General features: G+C 50.0%; 1 protein-coding gene across 1 annotated transcript in view; it reads left to right on the top strand.

Annotated features, from left to right (window-relative positions):
- The window catches only part of TMPRSS13 (transmembrane serine protease 13), a gene marked incomplete at both ends in the record, with an annotated part of 65637 nt that extends 43753 nt beyond the window's left edge, over positions 1-21884 (top strand). The window contains 13 exons of the mRNA XM_084249834.1: positions 6696-6930; positions 8368-8472; positions 10775-10813; positions 10908-11030; positions 11920-12049; positions 13781-13873; positions 14588-14631; positions 16332-16494; positions 17304-17476; positions 19685-19783; positions 20774-20916; positions 21068-21220; positions 21858-21884. Of these exons, the coding sequence (XP_084105960.1) occupies positions 6696-6930; positions 8368-8472; positions 10775-10813; positions 10908-11030; positions 11920-12049; positions 13781-13873; positions 14588-14631; positions 16332-16494; positions 17304-17476; positions 19685-19783; positions 20774-20916; positions 21068-21220; positions 21858-21884 (1527 nt within the window). The remainder of the gene's footprint in view (positions 1-6695; positions 6931-8367; positions 8473-10774; positions 10814-10907; positions 11031-11919; positions 12050-13780; positions 13874-14587; positions 14632-16331; positions 16495-17303; positions 17477-19684; positions 19784-20773; positions 20917-21067; positions 21221-21857) is intronic.
- Between the last annotated feature and the right edge of the window lie 3291 nt (positions 21885-25175).

Genomic DNA, 25175 nt, shown 5'->3' with positions numbered 1-25175 from the left:
TTCTGAGGGGATCCTGTATTTATGGGGTTTCTCAGTTCAGGGAGGGAGGATGGGAGGGAACCCTGCACACCAGGAGGAACAATGAAGATAGGCTGAGCAGTGAGGATGAGAAAGAAGCCGTGATCCAATGCAGCCCAGTCTAGAACAGGTCCACAGAGGCCAGATCAGTCCAGCCCAAATTGGAAGTGCTCCATTACCCCCTGCTATGGCCCAGACCCTCACCCCCCTCCCACACACCCCAAGCTCTCAGTGGGGAAGGAGGCCTTTCAGGTTCTGTCAGAGGGATTGCCTGAGCTGTCATGGTGCTCCCTAGTGCTTTCTACCTAGCCTGGTGTGCTGGGTGCCCACCCTTTGAATGTTCCTGATGTCAGGGTCACTGGGAAAGAAGCTGTTGGAGGGACCTAAGTCTGGTGAAGGGCCCTTTCTCATTGGAGCCTGATAAGGGGCAGGTGGAGGAAGAATGGAGATGTATAGCCACCCAAGCATGGGCAGGAGCCAGAAGATCAGGATTCTGGCACAGTCTCCAACTGGCTGTGTGACCTTAGATAATTCACATTGCCTTTCTGAGCCTTGGTTACCTCATCAGTAAGGTAAAGGAGAACTAGAGGGCTTTCAGGATCTTCCTAGCTCTGACAACCTGTACTGTGCCCAGGCTGCCTGGGATGGTGGCTTTATGATGAGAGGGTCCAGGGTTGAGGGTGGAGGCCCAGTCAGCTTGTGCTGGATGTGCAGGGGCTGATTGACCTGGTCTTACATTATGAGTTCAGGTTGTAGCTGCTGCTGCAGGAGGGCAGTCTTTAAATCTAGCACACCTTTTAACTGGGTACTTCTTCCTGTCTGCTGTGGCCCTGAGTGATCCACATGCTCTGACCCAGAGTTCAGGTGGCCACCTGTGGTTGGAGAACAGTCTCTATGTAAAGCCCTGGGTTCAGTCCATAGCAGCAGCCACATAACCACTGAGATGAAGCAATTCATGCGGCGGCTATGACATCAGCCAGCACAGAGGGCTCCTGTCCTCCATGACTGGACTCGCAGGAGACTCAGAGAGGCCAAAGGCAGGACATATGTAGGGGCTTGTTAACTTACTCCCATCCTGCACCAGATAAAAGCCCAAGGGACAGAGTCAACAGTCTCAGGAAACCATAAAAATGCCCCCTTCACCTTAGGATAGGGAATCTACCCTGGTGGCTGTAGGACAGAGAGCACTGGACTAGGTACAAGGGACTTTGGGTTTTTCCCTACTCTGCTCTAAGATGACTGACTTTGGACAAAGCACACAAATGCTTTGGGCCTCTATTCCCTTATCTGCATAATGGGAATAATAATCCTCATCAGCGCCTGTGCAGGAAAGTGCTTGAAAAAAGCCAGGGACTCCTCTTATCAGTTCTCTCCTGCTCTGTCCCTCACTGCTTTCCTGTGGACTCCAGGCCCACCTGCTTTCCAGTCACACTGTCTCATGCCCCAGAACATTCTGTGGGCCAGACAAGTTTTGAATGGGGGCCCCCAGGAATTGCAGAGGCACAGATAGAGGGGAGTGGTGAAAACTTGGGGTATCAACCTGGCTGGTGACAGGATGAGGGTTCCCAACTCCATTACTCCAGGCAGTAGCCCCAGAGATCACTCAGGGGTGGGTAGAGAGGAGAGACAGGGCAGGGAAAGAGTGACTGGCAATATTAGGGAGCCCTACAGTTATCTACCCACTGACTCTTCCCTACTGGGAAGTCTGGGGGACCTCTGATCTGTTAAGGAGATCCGGGAGCCCTGGCCCAGGAGTTGGTCATCTGAGTTCCATTCCTGGATCTTCTGTTCACTGCCAACTGCTAGCAGTTGGGCTGGTTCTGGTCCAGACTCTGCCCCATGTATCTCAAGATCTTGGGCAAGCGGTCTCCTCCCCCTTCCTTCCCCACTTGCTCAAGGCACCTGCTCTGAGGGTGAGGTCAGGCCTCTAAGAGGGAGGCTGGCATCTCAGCCACTGCTCTCCAAGAACCAAGGAAAGGAAACGAGTTACTGCTGCTGCAGTAGATTAGCCATCAGAAAGAATGTCTAATCTCCCCCCAGGGTGGGGCGGCCGTCTGTGAAGTGGGCAGAAGGGTGGCTGTGGAATCACCTCTTTTGGTAGTTCCTGAAAATGAGTACTCCTTCTAGCCTCCAGTTTTGGGTGGGTTTGGGTTGATGTTCAGGGCCATGGGCATAGAGAAGGTGGTCTTTCTCTGAAGGCCGCTTTCCTTTGGTTTAGGACTGCCCCTCATCCTGCTGTCCCTGCTGGGGTTTGTACCTCTTCACATGGCACTTGGGGTCCCACAACTCTCTTCTTGTCCTGGTCCATCTGATACCAGAGCACTAGCTCTACTAAGACCATGGCCTGCAGGGTCTCCTTTTTGAGGGATATTGCCCTTTCTACCTCCCATCCCCAGCTTCCCTTCTATCCCTACACCCCACACTTCCCAACCCTGGGAAGACTTTGTAGTGGCTCCTGAGGCTCAGAGTCAACAGTTTTAAAAGTCCAGCTGGAAACTTCCCACTCTTCCTGGCTCCCCGGTGCTGAGCCTAGGACACAGCCATACCAGCCATGTATAGAGTACAACCTCCCTCCAGGCCTGGAGAAGAGGGACCCATGCAGTTTCCTGACTGAATCCTGGAGCTCACTTCCCCGGAGTCTCTCCTCCCTGTTTCCCGACATCCTCTGCTATGTGTGGGCAATTCTGGACTTGCCTACAATGGAGTGAGGGACAGGAGATCTCTCTGCCTTTCTGGCCATCCCTGGCTCTCCACCATCCTGTGCTTTGCCAGTCCCCTCTCTGACTCCTGCCCAGTGCTCCGGCCTCACAAAACATCCCTCTCCTCCAGATCTTCCTGTGGACCTCTGCTGCCTGCACACATATCAGCCCCCTCTCCTTCAGTCCTGGTCCCTCTATTCCTTCCCATCATCATGGGGTAACACATCCAGGTCATGGGTCCTGCTCAGGTGGAAACAGCCTGAACTGTTGACTGGGAATCAGAAGATTGTGCTAGAGTCCCTACAAGACCACCAGTCAGTTTAGGGGTTGTTGGCATGCAGTTTAGTCCCTCTGAACCCCTCTTTCATCATGTATAAAGTGGGAATGATAATTCCCGTCTAGCTGGCTAACTAGGAACTTTGTAAAAATCACGCAAATCACATGAAAGCACTTTGCAAATTATAAACCCTGAAGAAATGAAGGATGTTACTGCAAACATCTGAGTACTGTTGGTCCAGGCAACTTGCTTGTAGCAGGTCTGGTAAGAATCCAAGTCCTTCCTCTTACTTGAGTGTGCGTCTGGGCATGTTCCTAACCCCTTCAGGCCTTAATTTCAAAATCTATTAAAATGGGCCAATAGCACCAACTGCAAAGAGCTGTTTTGAGGTTGAAATTGTATCAAGTAAGGTGCCCAATGGGCTGTTACCTCTACTGTGGTGATTCACATTGATAGAGCAGGCTCTTGTGTTTATTGTGTGTTTATCTGGGGTAAGGAGGCAAGATGAGTACCATCTTACATGAAGACAGACACTCAAGTGTTACCTTACTTGCCCAAGGTGACCCAGTTAGGAATAGATGCAGTCATATTTCAACACAGATGCTTCTATTTCAAGCCCAGATCTTAAACAGATAAACAAGCACCCACCTTCAAAGCTAATGGTGGCCAAGTCCTCACTTGACATGTCTCATCTATCACTACAATGCTATGACCTGGGGACTGACTCACCTCGCAGAGAAGGAAACCAAGATGTCAGAGGTTAAATCGCTTGTCCAGAGTCACCAGCTCTGTGACAACTGTGTTGCTGGGGCTCCCATCCCTAGGGTTCCTGAAAGTCCACAGGGCCCAACTGTGGTTCCCACTGGAAAGTTCTACAAGACCCTTATGGGAACGCTCAGTCCCACCCCAAGACTCCCTGAGGCACTCTCAGGGCTGCAAGAGCCCTGTGCAGAAAATTCAGGGAGAAGATTGAACTTGAGGCTCTTGCTGCTGACAACAGAAGGCAGGGGATCGAAAGCACTCAGACTTGGGGAGAATCCTGACTATTTAATTCTGGGCAATCTGAGCTCTGGTCCTTAGTTTCCTTATCTGTAAAATGGGTTTCTAAAATTACCAACCTCTTAGGGAGGACTTCACAAGGCCATAGATGAGGAATTTTTATTGTGAACTCTAGTACCATACATATGTGTGCTGTTACCATTTTATTGTATTAGATTATGACAATTCCCCCTGGATTGGGGAAGAATTATAGAGTAAACATAACGGTGGAGGGAGGCCTGGCAGCCTGGTCAGGGTGCTACAATGCCAGGGTGCTGGGCAGTTGCCAAGGCTCAGGCAGGTTACCGCTGGTGGGAGCACAGAGCTTTACGAGGGCTCTCAGGAAGGGGTATTAGTCTGACTTTTATCCAGCACCCTCTTTTCTTCCTAAAATGAGCTCACACCACCTTTCAGCCTATTGGTCACGCCCTATGACTTAAATCTCTGTACGGCTGGTGCTGTATGTGCCAGCGCAAAAGGGCAGAGAAATAATCACTTCCTGTGAAGCTGCTGTGTGTGCCAGGTATGTGCCTGGGTTTTCCTGTTTTATCTGTTGAATTTTCAGAATTATTAATCATATTCTACAGATTAAGAAAGAGAAAAAAATACTACACTTGATCTTAACCAAAAGGCCAAGAAGCAATAAGAGAAAAAATAAAGTGGCTTATTTAAGGTGACCTTGCTAGACCTAAAATTGGTACCCTGGCCACCTAACTCCAAAGCGTTGCTCTTCATTATGCATTCTGTATTTCATCATGGCCGCTTACCACCTCTCTTTGCTCCCAGCCCCAGTCCTGTTCCCCTTGAAGCTTCCAGGGCCTACCTAGTCTTCTCTATCTGAAATCTGGTTCTGGACAATAGGGAGGAAAGTCTGCTCTGGTCATCTGGGATAGCAGCTGCCTTCAGTTCCCTACACACATGCAGTTGGAGCATCGGGACTTGTGTGTATGTGCCCATATCCAGCAATTGCCTCAGTCCCTCTCAGGGATAGTTTCTCCTGTTCCTTGCCCCTGGCAAGCCAAGTGGGTCAGAAGCTCAAGATTCCAACTTGAATTCATCCCAAAGCCCCCAGAAAAATGAGAAAGTGATCAAGCCAATTATCTCCAACTCTTAGAAGCAGGAATTGGAAAAAAAAAAAAAGCACAGTAGGTAGGGATGATGGTGCTCACTTGGGCTGGATGTTCTAGTGAGGGGGACTTTGTAATCGCTGGGCTGCTGGTAATAATGTCAAATGCTTTTAAGCACAGAGTTAGGTAAGGAATGGAAACAGATGCCAGAGGTCTGGAGCCTCTGTCTCCTCAGCACAGCCCTGTTGGCTTTGCCTCAGTGCAATGCAGGCATGCCTTCCCCACCATTCCTGGTGCTCCCCTGAGGCCAGCCCCTCCCAAGCAACCAGTGGTTCTCAGCTGAAATTATAATGAGGGTTAGAGGTGGCCTCTGGGCCAGGTCAGTTCCTATGGCCCTCGCCCTGCTCTGAGGACTTCTAGAAGGGGCTTAAGAAGCAGAGCTGGAGTACGGAGGGCAGAGAGATCTTTGGAAGGTGCCGGAGGGAGGAGAGGAGAGCCTAAACTGGGAAAAGGGACCAGGGCTTTGCAGACAGCAAAATTTGCTCAAGCTGTTCTGATCAGCTCTGACTGCCTATCAGCTCCCTCTCCCAGGAATGGGACTAAAATTCACTGTTTGCCTGCTATGACCCCCTGCTGCCTTATCCTCAGGAGGCAGCAGGGATCCGTGGTGCTGAGCACGGCCTCCAGAGTCCATGTCTTGGACTTCCATCCCTGTCCTGCTTCTTTCTAGCTACGAGAGCTTGAACAATTACTTATCTCTCTGCTTCTTTCCCCCTGTGCAAAATGGGGGTAATAAGAGTTCCTACTGCAGAGGGTTGTTCTGAAGATTAATGAGTAAATATATACAAAGCACTTAGTAAGTTCTCTCTAACTATATATTGAAGTAGTAAAGCTAAATAAGTTACTCCACCTGCAGCTCAGTAAGGTTAAGCATCTTGTCCAAGAGTGGTGGAGTCGAACCCCAGCAGATACCTATCTCCTGCATCTTGCCTCTCCGGTTTCCGTGAGGGATGGATGTGTGTGTGCGCCTGCATGTGTACATGTATATGCGTGCAGCACGCGTGTGTGTGAATTGTGGTGTTGCTGAGAGAGTGGTGAGGTACAAGGCAGGTCAGGGCTTTTATGAAGTAGTGCTTTTCACACTTTTTGATGGCAGCTTATAGTAAGATTGATGTCTTATAGTCTAACACATGTGCATTGGGAAAAAGGGCAGGCTGTAGGAAAGTCCAGGGAAGTGAAGAGGCAGAAAAGGTTACTTCCCTCACTGGGGAGCATGTGTTAAGTCACCTCCAGAGTGAGGGTCCAGATCCTCTTCTTTGGGGATCCCTAGACACATGTAGCCAAACCCCCCAGGGAAGATGGTCCATTGTCCCCTGCCCACCTCTGCAGGTCCCTGTGATGGGGCACTGTGGGGAGCTGGGGACAACTCTAAGCTTTCATTCCATCTTTGCGCTCTTTTCTTCTCAGATGCTTCCCTGGCCAGGGCCTCCGCCCCTGCCCAGCCAATTGCCCCGTTTATCTCCTAGCTCAGCAGGCCTGACAGCTGGGTGGGGTGTCAGGGAAACAACCTAAGGATACCCTTCACTCTGCCTCCAGAATGCTTCCCCAGCAAGGACGTCTCCAGCCCAGGCATCCCCAGGACAGGCGTCGCCGGCCCGGGCATCGCCTTTCAGGTCATCATCAGGCAGGTCATCATCCACCAGATCAGCCTCCGTAACAGCCTCGCCAACACGAGTGTACCTTGTAAGAGCAGTACCGGTGGGAGCCGTGCCAGTCCGGACAGCTCCTGCTAGGTCAGCGCCAGCCACCAGGGCCTCTGGGGAGAGCCCAGGTAAGGGGGATGCAGCAGGGAAAGCAAGAGGAACAGGAAAGCAGCCCAAGGGTGGGAAGAAAATCTCTGCGCTATGAGCTGGGACTATCTGTGCCTCCTCTACCCCTGGGATAATGAGTGTGGGAAGAAGGGGGAATGTTCTGTGGTAGACAGTGAAGGAACTGGGGTGGGGGGGGTGGGCACCAAAAGGAGCAAATGCAAGACAGAGGAAAATTGGGGGGAAATGGAGTAAAGGTATAAAGCAAGTGAAAGTTTGGAGGCTGCGCTGTCAGAGGGCAGATTTCAAGAGCAAGGACTCCTGGTTAGAGACCATGGTTCTTGGGCTGTTGCCTTGCTGGGGGCAGCGTGTGAGCAGGGTCCTGATCAGTGAGTCCATCTGTGAGTGGAGGAGGAGAGGGGGCAATGTGACAAGGCAGGCTTCCCACCCCCAACTTTCCAAATTGTGGCTTATCTGATTCAGCTGCTAGGAAGTCAGAGCTGCTGAATGGGAATGGCTTTGGCCTTAAGGAAATAGTAGCATGCCCATCCCAACTTGGCCCTCCTCTTGTCCTAGACTTCAGACTGCCCTTATGTAAAGGCAGGAACAGGGCACTGAGCAGGTTTTCTGATCCAACAGACCGGGTAAAGGAGGAGTCAGAGTCCACAGTGGCTTTTGCAGGTCTTTCATTTAGATTTACCAGGCACATGGCAGGCAGGGGTGCTGGGGGGCCGGGAGGTTGGCAGTCCTCCAGCCCCCAGCAAATCCTCACTCTATCTGGGCTCTCTGGCGTTCTCTCTGCTTTTCTTCTTCTCTCAGCTTCTGCTGGCGTCCCTGTGACGCCGCCCTTAAAAGCCCAGTCTTAGCCCAGGTGAATCCCATCTACCTACGCCCACACCCTACTCCAGGTGCCCGCCATCAGGCATGCATTCAGGACCACAAGTTTCCGTCATCTATCCTAATGGTGGGAGGGCAGAAAAGCCTGATACTTTTTACCTTACCCTATACCCTACCACCACATAAACAGGCCTGGAGGAACATCCAGAGTTGGGGCACACCTCACATTCTTGCCCTTCCAGGGGTTGGTGATGCACTTTGTTGCAGGGACCTTTGGAATCACACACACTTTGTTTGAACCCTTACTCTGCCACTCACTAACCAAGTAATCTTGATCAAGTTATTTAACTTCCACAAACCTCAGTTTCTTCATCCATAAAATGGGCATAAGACCACCCAGCTCACAGATGCTGTGAGAATTAAATAAGATAATGTGAACTGATTGATCCAGAGTAGATGCCCAATAAAAGGAAGTGCTTGGAGTGAGGTGAGGAGGGCCCTTCCTCTGGGTGGAGAGATCCTAACGGGCCCTCACGGGCCAGCCTTGTTTCCTTCTCCCTCTTCTTCCATGCCAGACTCCTCTCCAACATCCTCATCCTCCCCTGCTGCTGCCCCACTCGTAGGTATCAGCTTGCCCAAGTTCACCTGGCAAGAGGGCCAGAAGCAGCTGCCACTTATCGGATGTGTCCTCCTTCTCATCGCCCTTGTGACATCACTCATCATTCTCTGTGAGTTTAACAGAGGGACAGGGTGGGGGTGTGGGGTCTGGCCATTGCTGGGTGGAATGGTATCTGGGATTGGGGGCACGTAGCAGGGTGACAGGAATGGGGAACACGCTTGCCCGGCTACTGTGTCCACAGAGGGGTACTCTTGTAAATGACCTAGGACTGGGGTGCCCAGGCCCCTGGGAGATAGTGGGTTAAGAGAAGTCAGGGGAACAAGGGATTGTGTCCCACCAATGCTAGTTATCTTGCAGCTTACTTGGGCAAGCAGGGTTAAATTCATTCATTCATTCATTCAACTTATTGCATTGAATGAATTAAGTTGATCTCATAAAGACTTCACTGGGTTATGGGGGATAAAAGAGATTATGGCACAGTGCTTGACCCCAAACCCCACTCTAAAAATGCTAGTAACTAAAGAAAATGAACATAAAATAGATTAGGAAAAGTCTCTTAGGCATTTTCAGTCAGTGGGATAAAGTATTTGTTGGTTCAGAACTCCTTGAGTTTCCTCTTCTCTTTGGAAAAGATACTCAGGACATAGCCCAGGGCTCTCTGCCAGGGAGCCCACTATAAACCCAACAAGTGGGAAACCTTAGGAGGCAGCCAAAGGGGAAACACATTGTATTGTCCTGTCCTCAGGGACATTACAGTCTCCTGGCAAATGTTGCTGGAAATAATTAAGGCCAAGTGTTTTTGGCCTTAATTAACATCAGAAAATTAGTTCACTTCCTAGAATATAGAGAAACTAAACAAAGGTCAAGAAAAAGACAAAACCTGCAAGCAGACCAAACAGACCAAGGCACACAGCAAGGGAGGGGGAGTGTAAGGGGTCAGGTCAGGCGGGGGAAGAGCACAAGGGATTATGGTGATGGATCACTGCTGCTATTGTGGTGGGAGAACTATGGGACCACACTTGAGCAGAGAAATCAAATACTGTACAAAAGTGAACAATGATGTAAGAAAAGAAATAACTGAAAAAAAAAAAACCGAGAAGACAAAACCAAAAAAAAAATAAATTCACTCCCTGGGCCTCAGTTTCTCCACCTGCCTGACAAGGTGGGACCATTGCTGTCATGATGCAGGTAAAGGTTTTAGCACAGAGCCTGCCACAGGCATCGAGGTGAGCCCCCAGCCGGGACTCGCTGTCCTGCTCTACCCCTGTCCCACACATGGCTCCTGCTTTGGGGCCACCCCGGCATTCCACAGAGAGTAATAGGAAATAGCCCATGGGTGGGTGAGATGGCACCTGAGGGTGGCTCCTATATGGAGTCATAACCCTCAGTGTGGTTTCACACTCATCTCCTGAGTCCTCTGACCTCTGGACCTCCCAGGGCCAGGCAGGTGGTTTGACACGTGCACTGCTGGAGTAGCTACATAGTGGGGTCAGGACTACTGCCCTGGCCCACAGCTCCCCAGCCAGAGCTCTCTCCACTACATGTCAGGCTGGCCCCTCAATTGCGATTTCATGAACATTCTGAGCAGGACAGCCCGGGGCTCCCTAGAGGTTCAGTGCTCAGCGTATGGGAGGGGAAGACCAAGACATTAGGAAGGAAGGAGCAGACACACAAATTGGCCTCCACCTTGGTGACTCAGAGCGTGGTGGGACCAGGGGAGATGTGGGGGATTGGGGCTGAAGTGTCGGTTAAGGGAGAGAGGCAGGTGAGGAGTTAGAACTCAGCTTTCCTAGGCATCCAAGGGGAAGTGTCTCTTGCAGGAGGGATAAGAGTTCCTAGTTTGGAACAAATAGGTGTTAGAGACAAGGGGATGATAAAGCTGACCTTCACATTAGGTGTGGAAAGCTTGTGCACTTGGGATTTAGCCACCTACAGTTGCTTGTTGAATGGAAAACATTTACCTGCATAAAGACAAGTAATGAGGCAGAGGGGGCCTAAGGGACATCCCCTGCAGGGGCGAGGAGGAAGAAGAAACTCCAGGAGATGCTAAGGTGGAGTACAGCTTTTGGGAAGACAGGACAGGCAGTACTTGGGTGTATTTGATGGGATATAGAAATTTCTCTGCTGTGACTCCATGGAGCACAGAGACAAGAGATACCAGAGGGTCTCTAAGAAGGGGTCTCCGGGATACTGGAGGAGTGGTTTCTCTGGCCAGCATGTAAGGCAGGAGCATTCCCAAAGTAGCACCCACCTCTACACCTCCCTCCCTCTCGCCCTGTTTCTCTTTCTCTATCTCTTTGGGTGGCTGCTCAAGTCTGCCTGGTGCTGCCCTGCTTGCAGGAGCTTTCTGGAGCATTCCTAGAGGGAATTCTCTAGGGAGCTTTCTGGAGCATTCCTTTCTCTCCATACAGATGGGGGACGAGAACCCCAGAGTCCAAGAGGGATTGCAGGTCGGTGTCTCAGAACCCCCAGGGCCTTGGGCTACTTAGTGTCTTATCTCTCAGGGGCTGGCAATGACCCAGCTGTCTGTTCCTCTTTTTCTAGTCTATTTCTGGCGTGGTCACACAGGAATCAAGTACAAAGAGCCGGTTGAGAGCTGCCCCCGGAATGCTGTGCGCTGTGATGGGGTAGTGGATTGCAAGCTGAAGAGTGACGAGCTGGGCTGTGGTAAGGACGTTGGGCTTGGGTGCATGTCTGAGTGTGTGTGCATGTGTGAGTGTGTGTGCATATATGAGTGTGTACTCTGGTGACTGCAAACTGGGGTGCAAATTCAAATAGAAAGTCTTGGACAGAGAACCAGAGGATCTGGGTACTAGCCAGTATGAAATTCAACATGAAGCCTGACTTTAAGTGCTGTGTGACTTGGGGCAAGTCATTTGCCTTCTCTGGGCTTCAGTTTTCTAGTTTGTAGACTAAATGACTTGGACGAGATTAGTTGTTCTCAAATAAGATCTGTGAGCAAAGCAGAGCTGCTCCGACTGGAGGCAGGATTGGGGTCCGAAGTCCTGTCCACATATGCCTCCTCTTTGTCCAGCACATGACCTCAGACATGCCATCCCTATCGTGTCATGAAAGCCAATTTGTAAATGGCTGGTCTAGCTGAGCACAAAGCTCTCTTTGAGTTCTGGTCCTCAGTGGCTTTGCATGGTTGTCTACGTATATCCCTGATGTGGGCGGCCTCGCCAATCCAACTGTGTGTCTGAGTGTGACCTTACTTGTGACCATGTCCTTCTGTGACGGAGCCTGATGATTAGCACTCAGATCGCAGACCTAATTCCCCTTGTCACTCTCATTTGGGCACATTACTGCCCCTTCAGGGTGACAACTCCTGGCCACGCTCATCCCTTCAGCCACAGTGGCCCCTGGGTCCTGTCACAGGCTCTGCCCTTACTGGACTTCTGAGCACTGGTTGATGACCATCAACTCCCAGCCAATCTCTGGACATTTCCCGGGAACCTCTAAACAGGAGCACCTCAGATCTTGCTCAGCTTATTCTCCAAGAATGTGAAGATTTGTGGATGCTGAGGATCTGCTCTGCCCTTCTCTTTCCCTGCAGTGAGGTTTGACTGGGACAGGTCTCTGCTTAAAGTCTACTCTGGATCCTCCCATCAGTGGCTTCCTGTCTGCAGTGACAACTGGAATGACTCCTACTCAGAGAAGACATGCCAACAGCTGGGCTTTGAGAAGTAAACCTCTCCCCCACCTCCCACCCCTAACCCCCAAGGGTCCCAGCTGCAGGGACGTCTCAGGTTCTTTGCAGGGACCTCATATACAAAAGGTCTGGGGACCAGGGCTGAAGTCACTGGTTTGGGACACTGGTTTAGGGACAGTGGCTCTGGGATCTTACAGATTAGGACAAGCTGTTTCCCTGAGGCCCACGTATGTTGTAGATCTGCAGTAGAGTCACACAGCTACTGTCTGGTTCTTTGCATCAAGGCATGCTTGTGTCCCTTGCCACATTTAAGGTCCCATGGCCCTATGAGGTGGGTAGGCCACCTTCTCACAGCTAAGGCTATGTGACTCCCTCAGTGGACTTTTAGCAGTGTGGTTTGAGCTAGAATTCCTCAAGCGAACTAGAAGAGCACGTATGACCAGGTAAAATCATAAGGCTCTTTGTCTCTAAAGATTTAAAGATGATGCTGGGGGGTGGAACACTGATGGGGAAGCAATAACCCTCCTGCTTGAAGGAGTCTCTGATTTGCAGGCCACATAGTAATCTCCAGCTTCCCTCCAGGCCTGAGTTTTCAAACCAAGTACTTTTGGGGTTCACCAATGTGTATGAGGTTGTGGGGACAACGGTTTAGAATATGGTGGGCTCTCTATAGAAGGTTCACCTAGGAAACTAGGGCTTAGGAAACTAGAACCAGTTCTCTGCCCCCACCTCAGCCTCGAGTCCCAGCCTGTGAAAGAGAATCTGGTGATCTAGTTGGAAGATGATGTACATCTTTTATCACTGAGTTGTGTGACTTTATGAAAGTCTGGGCCTCCCTGGGGCATTGGTGCAGTGTCGCTTATTCACAGGACGTTTATTGAGCTTTTATTATGTGTGGCACTCAGACACAAAGGAACAGACAAGATCCCTGCCTTTGGAGAACCTCTGATATGGTGTGGGCAAGGGAGGCTTGAACCAATGCTTACAGCACAATGCAGTGTGTAGCCGTAAGGGTATTTGAACTGTGCATGGAGGGGAGCAGAAAGTGGAGGAGGCCCCTAGGTAGAGGAACAGCACCTGCAAGGGAGCACTCTCATGCAAGGAGTTTCCATCTTCTAGAAGTGCACACCTGTTCTGTGCAGGTAGTGGTTCATGGATCACCCACATCAGAATGATGTGCAATGCTTGTTAAAATGACCCAAAACTCAGAATCTCTGGGACTAGGACAGTTCAGCAGATACGACACCCCAGGTGATTCTTTTGCACACTGTTGGTTGAGGTCCAGCTAGCCAGTGAAGGATTCTCCAACTCCAACGTGCAGATCTATAACAAGGGAATCTTTAACATGCAAAGTCTGACTCAGCTAGTCTGGGGTGCTGCTGCTGCTCCTGCTAGTCTCTGAATCACAGTTTGGAAAGAAAAGAGCTAGATCAGTGTTGTTGAATTGAGAGTGCATCAGAATCATCTAGAGGGCCTGTTCAAACACAGAACCAGAGTTCCTGGTCCAGTAGGTCTGGGGCAGGGCCTAAGAATTTGCATTTATAACAAATTCCCAGGTGGTGCTAATGTTGCCAGTAGGGTGGGGACCATGTGTTGAAAACTGGTAGGCTAGCAAATAGTGGGGCTCAGTGGCGGAACACACTGGTGGGCCCTGATAGCCTCTGGCCTGCCTGTTTGCCAGGTAGCCAGGACTCTGGTGCCAGCTGGGGATGGGATGAATTCTGCTTCCAAGGGGCTCATTTTTCACACCCCCCTTCCCTTACAGTGCCTACCGGACAGCAGAGGTGACCTATCGGGATTTTACCAACAGTTTTGCAATCTCTGAATACAACTCTACTATCCAGGAAAGCCTCTACAGGTGTGGTGGAGTGGGTCAAGTTACCTGTCTATGAGCAGGGGGTGGGGGTACAGGTGACTCTAAATCAAGAAGTGCCTCTCCCTTGGTCCTTCCGTGGGACCCAGCTTCCAGGTGTGATCATGAATGTCAGGGACCTCAGAAGCATCCTCATGCACTACCTGCTTCCTGACTTAAAAATTCCCAGTTGAGGTGTGGTGAAGGGGGAACCTTGAAGTCAGGGGTGCCCCCAAGAGTTTGCTTTGTTGCCAGAGATAATTAACCTCAGAACCACCAATGAGCCAGGTGTTTGAACTGAAAGCTGCTGTAGGGAGTGGGCTTGGGATGGGGAGCATCAGGGAGTGAGAAGGGGGAGGGGCAGAGCAGCAGGGGCTGCCAGGTAATCAGGGATAGGAGCTCCATCCGGGAGAAATGGTCAGTCTCCTGGGCCTCTTCCTCATCTGTCATCTTTGTAATGCAGCCTGACCCTGTTGCAGCCTCTGTGATGGAGGAGTTAGGGGGAAAGACTTAACAGATAGGAAAACTGGAGGGTAGGGAGAAGCATGGGGATGGTTTGCACAGGAGAAAGCACTGGAAGGGCCTGTCCCACTCAGAGAGAGAAGGTCAGAATCGCCATCTTCTTGTGCAAAAGAAATGGGATAGGATTCAATCAGGGAAGGCTTCCTGGAGGAGGTGACTAATATACCTTTTTCCCATTTTTTGTGTCTCCTCTGGCAGGTCTCGGTGCCCTTCTCAGCGTTATATCTCTCTCCAGTGTTCCCGTAAGAAGATGCTCTTCCTCCTGGATTGTGACCTCTGTGGGGTGGGGGCAGTGGAGTGGGATTCCTCTGGGGGAGAAGGCCAGCTCTGGAGGTCCAAGTCAGGAAGAAGGGCTTACTTAGCAGGTCTGCTCCAGGGAATGGGGTCCTTGTAAGTCAGCAGGGACAGTCCCGGCGTAGCATTTCCTTTTCTCCTGACTGCCCAACTTAGAACCTTGCTCATACCAAGGAAGTCATTCAGGTCTCTTAGATTCTGGGCAGGGGTCAGAGACCTGGAAAAGCAGGTCTGGGCCAGTTTAAGGCACCTGTATAAATAGATATGAAACTAGATAGAGATTCAGATCTAGAGCCAATATTTCCTGGGTTCATTTGTATGCAAAGCACTGTGCCTGTCTTTTTAAATTTAATTTATTTTTTTACTAGAATCTTTAAGATTATTTCCCCCCAACACCATCCCTTGTATCCTCTTTCCATCCCCTCCCCTTAACTCAGAGTCCTTAGGGTGCTTATTGGCATCCGCTGGTGTTTGAAAGTGTTTTAGGCTATTGAATTTCTTCTATTTAAATATCCTGTATTTATCATTCTGACTTACTTTGCTGCATGTAATTCTCTCAAATTCCCTCCATTTTATTGAAAGGGCTGCATCTCATTCTTTCTTGTGACTATACAATGCTCCATGGTTTGGATAGACCACATCTTCTTGCTAAATGTCTGTTGGTGGACATTTAGGCTACTTCCATGTCCTAGCAATTGTAAATAATGTTGCTATGAATATTGTGGAATTTATGGAATTTGTGTTGATGGTCTCATATTCTGTGTAGATATGTGCAAGAGTAGGATTGCTCAGTCATATGGCATTTCCAATTTTAGTTTTTTAAAGGTAAATCTAGAGTGCTTTCTGTAATGGTTATACCAGCTAGTATTTCCACCAACAGAGGACCCTTTTTCTCCAGATCCTCTCCAATACTTGTTGTTGGAAGACCTTTTAATAACACCCAGGCTATTAATCATTGCAGTAGTGCTATGCTGTCAGTACTGACCAGGGTGGGACCACTCCCCTGAGCAGGCTGGGCACAGTGCCATGGATGGAGTGCCCCTCCCCCAGACCACTGCTGGCTCCTCACTTCCTCCCTTCAGAAAGGAAAAAACACACATCTGAACAAACTTGCTTCTTGTCCATGATTTGGGTGGGGGGCGGGGATGAATTACTCTGGAACATGCTAAAACTGTTCCCTTGGGGTGTTAGGTCCCTGGTAGCACTAAATGACCTATGTGGAACTATGCAGGCACAAACCCATCTGTGCATCATGAGAAGCTTCTCATTCATTTTGAAATCACAGAGATCCCCATCACAGTGCTTATCAAGGGTCGTGTTAGATTTGGTCTCCTTCCCCAAACAGCTGATGGTTACCATAGTAGTGCTAAGCACCACACCCAGCCCATTGGGCACTTAGTAAGCATTTGTCAATGAATGAAGAAAGGAATGAGCGGTAGGGAAAAGGAACCTGTCTAGGGTCACACTTCCCATTGGATGATCCCAGAAAGCTTACTCACCATGTGGGAGCTCTGCTTTGTCAGGAAATAGTGGTGCCACATGAAATTAAGTGACAAAGTGATATCCATGGTGAGTGAGTGGCTTCAGGACAGGGCTGCCCAAGACTGCCCTGGATTCTGGGAACATGTCTCCTCTGCTTCCTCCCCAGACTGTGGACTGAGGGCCATGACAGGGCGGATCGTGGGAGGGGCGCTGGCCCCAGAAAACAAGTGGCCTTGGCAAGTGAGTCTACACTACGGCACCACCCACATCTGTGGGGGCACGCTGATCGACGCCCAGTGGGTGCTCACTGCTGCTCATTGCTTCTTCGTGTGAGTGCCGGAGGGGGTGGGTGATTTGAAGTTGGGTGTGGGGCTTTGTGACTGGGAATTCCCAGGAAGGGCTGAGGGCAGACTGAGTCCTCTCTCCATAAAGGAGGGCTTGTTGTGAGCCTGGCTATCATGGGTCACAATCTGCAGTTGGTATCTAGTTCTGGGAATGTGAGTTGGAGTTACTTGTTCTGAGCTAGGCCCAGAATGAGAAAATGCCATTGATATGGCCCCTAGGGAGAGTGGGGCAAGCAGGAAGGACTTGGGAGGAACCTGCCTCTGAAGAACAGTGAAATAAAGCAGCTTTGGTTTTACTGTTGCCTCCTGCATCTGTAACTTATAGGGGAGAAGCCCACGAAATCAGGAAATTGAGGTATGGGGCCTGTAGAGAAGACAGTGTGGCTGACAGTCACCAGCCAGGCTTGTTCCTTTGAGATGGTGGACTTGAAGGGGCTCTGGACCAGACCTCAGGGGCACTGGTGCCTCCAGAATGCATATTTAGAGGGTCATTTTGAGTCTGCTGAGGCTCATGCCATAGAGATATTTTCAGCACCCCCACTTGGTCCTCAGTGGTGTGTGGAGGAGACAGTGGAGTGAATGCTCACTGAGGTCTTACTCATTCCTTCTTATTATTGTAAGGTGCAGAGTGGTTAGTTCAGAGTGGTTTGGGCAGAGGTGTTGAGGTGGGTGGTGAAGGATTGTTTTGGACTCCTGGACTCCATCCTCCTGCCTCCAAGCCTGTGTATAGCAGATGCTGCCAGTGGGCTCTGCTAGGTATGTAACTGGCCCATGATCTCTTGTGGCTCTTGCAGGACCCGGGAGAAAATCCTGGAGGGCTGGAAGGTGTATGCAGGCACCAGCAACCTGCACCAGCTGCCTGAGGCAGCCTCCATCTCCCAAATTATCATCAATGGCAACTACACCGATGAGCAGGATGATTATGACATCGCCCTCATGCGGCTCTCCAAGCCCCTGACCCTGTCTTGTGAGTGAATCAACACCTGTCACACCCCACCCTGCTCATCCTGGCTGCCCTTGGGCTGGCTTGCACTTGGCAGCAACTCTTGACCTATGTTGGGACCCCAGAGCTTCAGCATGGTGGAAATCAAAGTCTACACAAAGGAAATGCTATCACAGTTCTCAGGAGGACATCAAATAAGGCTTTATTCATGAATTCATTTATTTGCTTTTTTTTTTTGATAGAAGAACTGGGGTGTAGCCCAGAGGTTCAGGTGAGAGGATTCACCAGAGACAGATTACAGAGCAGAACAGGCAGATCTACTGAAATACACTGTGAAATACACAGCAGGCGAGATAGGAGAGGTTTGCTGCACCACATGTAGGTTAGTTCCCTGGCCAGGTATGGAACTCAGGCTGTAGCAGTGACAACGCTGAAACTTAACCCCTAGGCCACCAGGGAGGCCTACTTGCTTGTTTTCTTATCAAATATTGTGTCTACTATATAGCAGGGTCTTTAGCTGCAATTGATAGTAGAAAAAAATGGGTAACACACACAAAGACAGGCAGTCCGACTGAGTCTGTGAGCTGGTATTTCCCGGCATTAATTATGGAGGTAATGTCAGTCATGAATCAGAGCAGTTAGTTCATCAGAGTGGAGTGAGGAGGAGGAACCTTCAAGGGGTTTGACTGGGCTGGGCTGACCCATAGCCACGCCCACCCAGTTGAACTTGGTTGGGTGGAACAGGACCACACCCACCAGCTGACAAGACCTCCACTCTCCTCCAGCCTGGCTGTGGAGCCTGGTGAGGTGAATGGTGTCCCCCTGCCTCTGCTTTGCCCTTCATGCATACAGAAAAGGCTCAGGGGATGTGCAGGGCCAGAATAGACTTTCTCAACCTTGTGAAACATAGATCCCATTTTGCTTAACACTGAGATTCACCTCCCATTACCCCTAGGTCCCCTTAATATTATAGTCCAAACATTATTTGGAACTCTAAATCAAAATAAATAATTTGATAAATGAAAGCTATTTTGACATTGCATAGGTTTCTCAGACTTAGCGGTTCCTCTCCAGACTCTGATCGGCACCAGCAGGAGGCAGGCCTCCAACCTGGGAATCCCACCTCAGGTCTATGTAGTCCTGCCGTCAGACCATGGGGTCTGATTTTGGTTTACAAATCACGGCAGATTTTCTTGAACTCATTAGGCAAGGTGAACACATAGAAGTCACAGTATTATCTGAGGAAAAACTTGTGAAGACTCACTGATAAATATAATTCCCCCATCAAAAAGAGAATACATAACTGTTACATGTTTTTAAATATCAAAAATGGGCATAGGCTATTTTAAAAAGTCATGTTTTGCAGTTTTTGTTATTTGTTGCTATCCTGTTCATTTTTGTTTGTTTACTCTCTAGCAGTGTGGTAGACACCAATGTTTAAAGCCCAATGTATAGGAGAATTTATATTCATTCTCTCCCCCCCCCCGCCCCCGTTAGTACCTTGTATATATCAATCACTATTCTAGGTGCAGGAAAATATAGTGAGCATAACAAACAATTGAGAACATTCTGTCAACTAATAGTTTCCTTTTGCAAATTGCAGTTGATGCCTTAGTCCATCTAGGGACACCAGTCCTTAGAGGGAGTTTGGAAAATGATGTACACTAGTACCTTCTAAATATTTCTGAGCAAGTGAGCAGCTGTTTATGCTTTATGCCTCCAGAAATGTGCTCTCCCTGTTTGAAGAGGTTGTCTCACTCTGGCGGGAGAGCCTCTGGCCCTGGCCAGCCAATGAGTGCCTCCCCAAACTAGACTGGATAGACTACTGAGGCACTATCCCATAATATCTGGGACTTAGCCTGTTGTTGCCCCTTTCTCTGATAGACAGATGAGGAAGAGGCTTAGCTAGGTGAGACACCCTGGGTGGGTAGAGACCCAGAGTTATCCTATATCAGCTTGGCACTGAGGTGCTTACAAGGCATATGCAACTTCCCATGACACCCCCTGAAATCAGAATGTTCAGTGGGACCAAACCTTAGTAACAACCAAATATTAGAGGGTCAAAATAAATGATTGAGATTTTCCCTGGTCAATCCAAAGCCCTAGAAGATTCAGACCACTGTAGGAAAAAGGAGGGGGTGCTGGGACATCAGTACTCTTGCCCTCCATCCCCGGCACCCACCAACAACTCCAGCCTGGTCCCTGCACTGATGTCTTGAGGTCTTGTTGCAGCTCACATCCACCCTGCCTGCCTCCCCATGCATGGGCAGACCTTCAGCCTCAACGAGACTTGCTGGATTACGGGCTTTGGCAAGACCAAGGAAACAGATGGTGAGAAACAGATGCTAGACTGTGTGTGTGCGTGTGCATGAGCATGCATGTGGTATGCTGTATACATGTGTGTCTGTGTGGAGTGTGTGGGTATGTGTCAGTGTATATAGATGACGGGCTCTGTACTTGAGGGTAGGGAGAATACACACCTTGGAGAACCATGGGGTTGGGGTAGGGTGTTAGGAAGGACTTATCACAGAATTTGTGTAGGCTGGGAGGGGTGAGAAAAGGGGAGAATTCTTTAGATTGGGTGCTTTCTGGAAGCAGGGCAGTTTTGTGGTTGGATGTCTTAGAATCTCTTCTAAAAGAAGTGCAGAATAGACTGCGTTTAAAGCAATAATGGGTAAAGCAAACACAGCATCTCCTGTTGTCTGGGAGAGGGGTGGCTTGGTCTTTCTGTGGTTTGCATAGTGACTTACCTTGTTTTTGCCTGTGCTTAAACAAGATTATGCGGTGGTGTTGCTTTGCCCCACTTCCTCATGGCCACAGAGTGACCTGGTCTGATGCCTGCTCTATAGAATTGTTGAAGTTTGGCAGGAGAACACTATCCCTGGCTGACCTAGCTGTAGACTCAGGCCAAGGGCAGGTGCCAGTATGATGGGGGTAGGGGTGGGGATGACAGTCTTCGACTGGTCTTGTAGCAGTTCTGACCTTGATTCCAAAACAGACTAGCTATGTGGCTGTGGGTAAATCAGTTCTTCAGCCCTAAAGGTCTCCATCAGTAAATGGGTTTGGAAGACCTGCCCTCCTTAAGGCATATAGTTACTGAAAACAAGTGAGTGATATTTGTGCAACGTGTAAGGTAGCCTGAAAGGTGTCTGGTGCAAGGGTGTATGTGCCCTATGTCCTGGGTGGTGAACCCCGGGAATGGTCCCCTCCACTCCTAGATGCTGCAAGGCTGGGTCCTGGGGTGGGCAGCTAACAGGCCACAAAGCTGTCCTGAGTCTCTCTTCCTTCCCATCCACTCTTCTCTCCTCTGCCTCACTGAAGAGAAGACATCCCCCTTCCTCCGGGAGGTGCAGGTCAGCCTCATTGACTTCCAGAAGTGCAACGACTACCTGGTCTATGACAGCTACCTTACCCCCAGGATGATGTGTGCTGGGGACCTGCGAGGAGGCAGAGACTCCTGCCAGGTTAGGCTGCTTCTGGCTGGGGCTCAGGTGTTGCAAATCTGGAGGAGTCGGGGAAGGCGGGAGTATTGGGGTTGAAGTGAGAATCAGTGCCCATGTTTCCTGCTCAAGGACACTTTTCCTACCTTGCTGTTGTGCCTGCTCTTCCCTGTAGGGAGACAGTGGAGGACCCCTAGTGTGCGAGCAGAACAACCGCTGGTACCTGACAGGAGTCACCAGCTGGGGCACAGGCTGTGGCCAGAGAAATAAGCCCGGTGTGTACACCAAAGTGACAGAAGTCCTCCCGTGGATTTATAGCAAGATGGAGGTGAGAGCCTTGCCCGGGGCCCTGCACCCAGCAAGCTGGGGACTTCTAAAGGTTGGATACCTGGAAGAGGGCCTAGGCTTTCCCTAGGGTCTTAGTAGAGGCCCCTTCTCCTTCACTTGGAGAAGTTTTCAGAAAATACAGAAGACTGGGCTTGGAGTCAAGCCAGTTACCTGTACTTTGATCTTTTTTCCTTTCTCAGAGCAGAGCTCAGAGGGTTGAAAAAGGGTGGACCTAGGTGCACGATGGCTCCAATGTCACTCTCCTCACCCCAATGATGGCTGAGTGATGGAATGGCCTCTCTTCTTTGACAGGAAGTTGGTCTCATGGGAACTGGGCATCAGGAAACAGGATCTACCCCCACCTCTGTGAACCCAGCCCCTGCCTTCCCTGGGGCTGCATCTCAGCCATAAACAAGGAATGCTATGCCTGCCCTTTCCTTTTCTGCCAGGGCCAAGGCAGAAGTGTGGAGAGCTCAGATGGGCTGCTCCAGAAAAACATTGTGGCGGGGGCTCTTCCTTGGGGGACAGTGACAGGTGACAGCTGGGCTGATTACTGGTCTCTGAAACCCACTTTTGGGGTCTTTGATCCTGGCCCATGCAGCCCACCCTCACCCCGTTCTCCCTGTCTTCTTTCTCAGAGTGAGGTGCGCTTCCGGAAATCCTAAGCAGCCGACCTCCCCCACCGCCCAGCACTGGCTGCTGTAAAGACTCTGCCAAAGTGACCGGGCCATTTGCAACATCCTCTGGGCTAAAGGCCACCAGGCACCTTCATTACTGCCACCTCCACTGTCTGCTGCCTCTGTGCATGTACACGTGTGTGTGTGTGTGTGTGTATGTGTGAGTGTGCTTGTATATGTGTGTTTGCTGCTCTCTCAGGGTCTTCAGAAACCAGGGGAGCGGTTACTTCTTCCCAAACCCCAGACTGGAAATCACCTGGAGACAACAGTTTGGCCACCATGGAGGTTTCTAAAGGGTGTTCATAACAGATTGCGAAGACAGAACCCAAGGAAGGGCCTGGAAGTTCACACCAGGAATTGTTGCTTCTCTGATCCTGACTCAGAGACAAGTCTGGAATGGGCACCACGGGCAGCCCCAGTGATACCACTGTGTCCAGGGATGGACACCTTGCCCCGTTGGAGTGCCTGGACTATCCCTGGCAGGAAGCTGTTCCTGCTGATGTCACATGCATCCTGCCCTGTCTCGGACCTCCTGCCAGTGTCACGGCTATCCAGGCTGGCCGCTGTGAAGAGGACTTGCTGTTCGGTGGTCATAGGCCTTTGGGACATATTTTATTTTAATTTATTTTTATATTCAAGAAATGGAAGTAGATGTATTCTTAAAGATTCTCCAAAAATTGCAGAAGCCTGGTGAGTTAGCATCAATCAGCCCCAGAACTCCAAGGGAGCAGTGCCACCCTGGCGCCTACAGTATGTACCTGATCACAAGGGACCAGATGAAGGGGTCTCTGGGAGCTACTCAGGGAAGTGAGTCTTCCTTGGGGCTGGCAGCAGATCCAGCACAGACAGCCATGGCTATGCTGCATGCAAGGGCTAGAAGCAGGGTGTGAGGGAACATAGACTCCTTCTCCTTGGGCCCTGAGCTGGGGACAACCGTGATGGACAGACATCCCTCATAGCCAGGACTGTCCTGGTACAGTGGGGCTCCTTCTTGGCTTCTCTGCCTTTTGATTTCTCAGTTGGTCCAGAAAAAAGACAATTGACATGAAAACTGCCAGGAAGAAAAAGCTGACACTGTCCCGAGGCCCTCCAAACTGGACCTACATTGCCCTGCTCCTACGAACCCTCCACGTACCTGGCCTCAGTAACCAGTGAAGATCTGGACCTTCCCCAGCCTTTGCTCTGGGGCACCTCTTCCTCCTGAGTTCCATTCTCCTCACTTTCTTGGGCCTCTCTGGTGGTGCTATGACTCTCACTGGCAGGGTCCAAGCAAATCAGTATAGCCCAGGCAGGTAGCTGCTTGCAAGAAAGATCACCCTAAAACTGTAGGCTGCAGTTGGCTGGCAGAGCCTGATGGTGCTGGTTACACTGGGAAATGTCATCAGGGCCAGGAGGCGGAGGGAAAATATTTATGTCCACATCAGTCCCCAGCAATGGTGTTTAGCAATAAAAGTTGTGTAAACTGAAAAAATGTCATTGTATGTTTTACTGGTACCAAAGTAAAAATTGAGATTGCCTGCCCAGGTGCCCAAGCATCCTCAGTTTGAGTTCCTCAGCTTTGGGTTCCGCTTTGGGTTCTTTCTGTTCATTCACCAACCATGTCAGTGCATGTTCTGTGCCAGGTACTCACAACAGACTCAGGAACTACAAAGACCAGGACTCCGTCCTCAGGAACTTGATCCTGTGTGATGGGAGCTGTGAGAGAGTGGAATGCTTGGAACAAGGATGAAGCCACAACCAGCTATATCTGGAGAAATCAGGGAAGGCTTCACAGAAGAGGTGAGGTTTGAAATTATTCTTAAAGAATAAGTAAGTGAATCTCCACAAGTCAGGGGGAGGGGATGGACACTCCAGCACCTGTTCTTTTGCCCTTCCTCTTTTTCTACCTCCAACTTTGCCAGTTCAGCAAGAAGCATGTTTATGTGGAAACTCCAAACTCTATTCAACTATTTCTAAGAAAATTGGATGGGTGGTCCCACTCACTTCTTCTGACATATCTGTCCCTTCTTGCTCTGCACATACATTTTTTGCATTTAATATACTGACGTCAACCATTATGCACCCACTGAGGAAGCCCAGCACCCCTACCCATACACTCATGCCTGTTACCACGAGCACAGGATTCTGCAGGCCTGCTCCCATGGGCCTGGCTGCTTGACATCTCACATATTTGCTTGTCTCCCATATCAGTGCTGGGGAAGTCCTTCCTTTGATTCTTCTCTTGTTCCAACAAGGTTGGTGAGGGGCCGGTATCAGACTTACTGTATTCACAGTAGAAACACCACTACTGGAATAGACCCCACAGTTCACCACAATCTTAGTGGTTTATCCTAATCAGAGTTTACATCTCATCCACCTACCTGGATGTTTGATTAGTGGGGGGTTTTCTTTCACATGCTATCCCAGGGACTTGGTCTACCTTGTGCCTTTGTCGTATGCTTCTGGTCGGGGAGAGAGGAAGGAAAATGTGAAGAAAGTACCGCCTTATCTTAGTTGCTTTGGCCCAGAAGTGATGCGGTTAATTTTCATTCACATTTTGTGGGTGTCAACTTGTCACTTGGCACCACCTAAATGCAGTGGGATTGGGAAATGTAGTTCTCTGTGGTAGTACATTTTAGGGGACAACCAGCTACTTCTGCCCACAGAGGAAGCTGGTCATAACCCAGAAGCCAGACGCTGGGGCAGTGAGTTAGGCCTTAGGCCATTTGTGTTCCTTTCTCCTTAGAAACCGAACACCTTCCCTCTTCTCTGGGCCTTCCTAGGGCAGAAACTGATTTTCTGGGGTGCAGAGATGAGTATGTTGGGAAAGAGGTAAGGTAGAGAAAAAGTAATGTCTAAGTAGGAAAAAACAAACACAGTCCTTAGCTAGACATCTATGGAGGCTACAAAATCATGGCAGGTAGATGATAGGACTTCCAAATTGTCCAGAATGCCCAAGGACACACATGTATGTTTTGGTGGTGGCAGTGGTGGTGGGCATGTTGCTGGTGACACTGTCCTTTAGGCCCTGGATCATAGGCATCTCCAGGTACCAGTCACATTCTCTGACTTTGTCAACACTGTAGACTGCTGAATTCCTTGGAATTTCCCTGGGAGAAGAAGGGCCAAGTGAGTGTGTTGGGGTGGGCAGAAGGCAGCTCTTTGGAGAAGCAACCACTTACAGCCTGGTTGCCCGTCCATCTGCCTCCTGGCTTTGGTCGAGTCCCAGTGGCTTTTGTTTCCCATAAATGCTTCGTGAATGCCCTGATGCAGTGGGAGGACATTGAGAGAGGCACGCGG

Source organism: Talpa europaea (genome assembly GCF_964194135.1).
Source record: "Talpa europaea genome assembly, chromosome: 12".
Lineage (NCBI taxonomy): Eukaryota > Metazoa > Chordata > Mammalia > Eulipotyphla > Talpidae > Talpa > Talpa europaea.
This window is presented reverse-complemented; position numbering and strand designations above follow the sequence as displayed.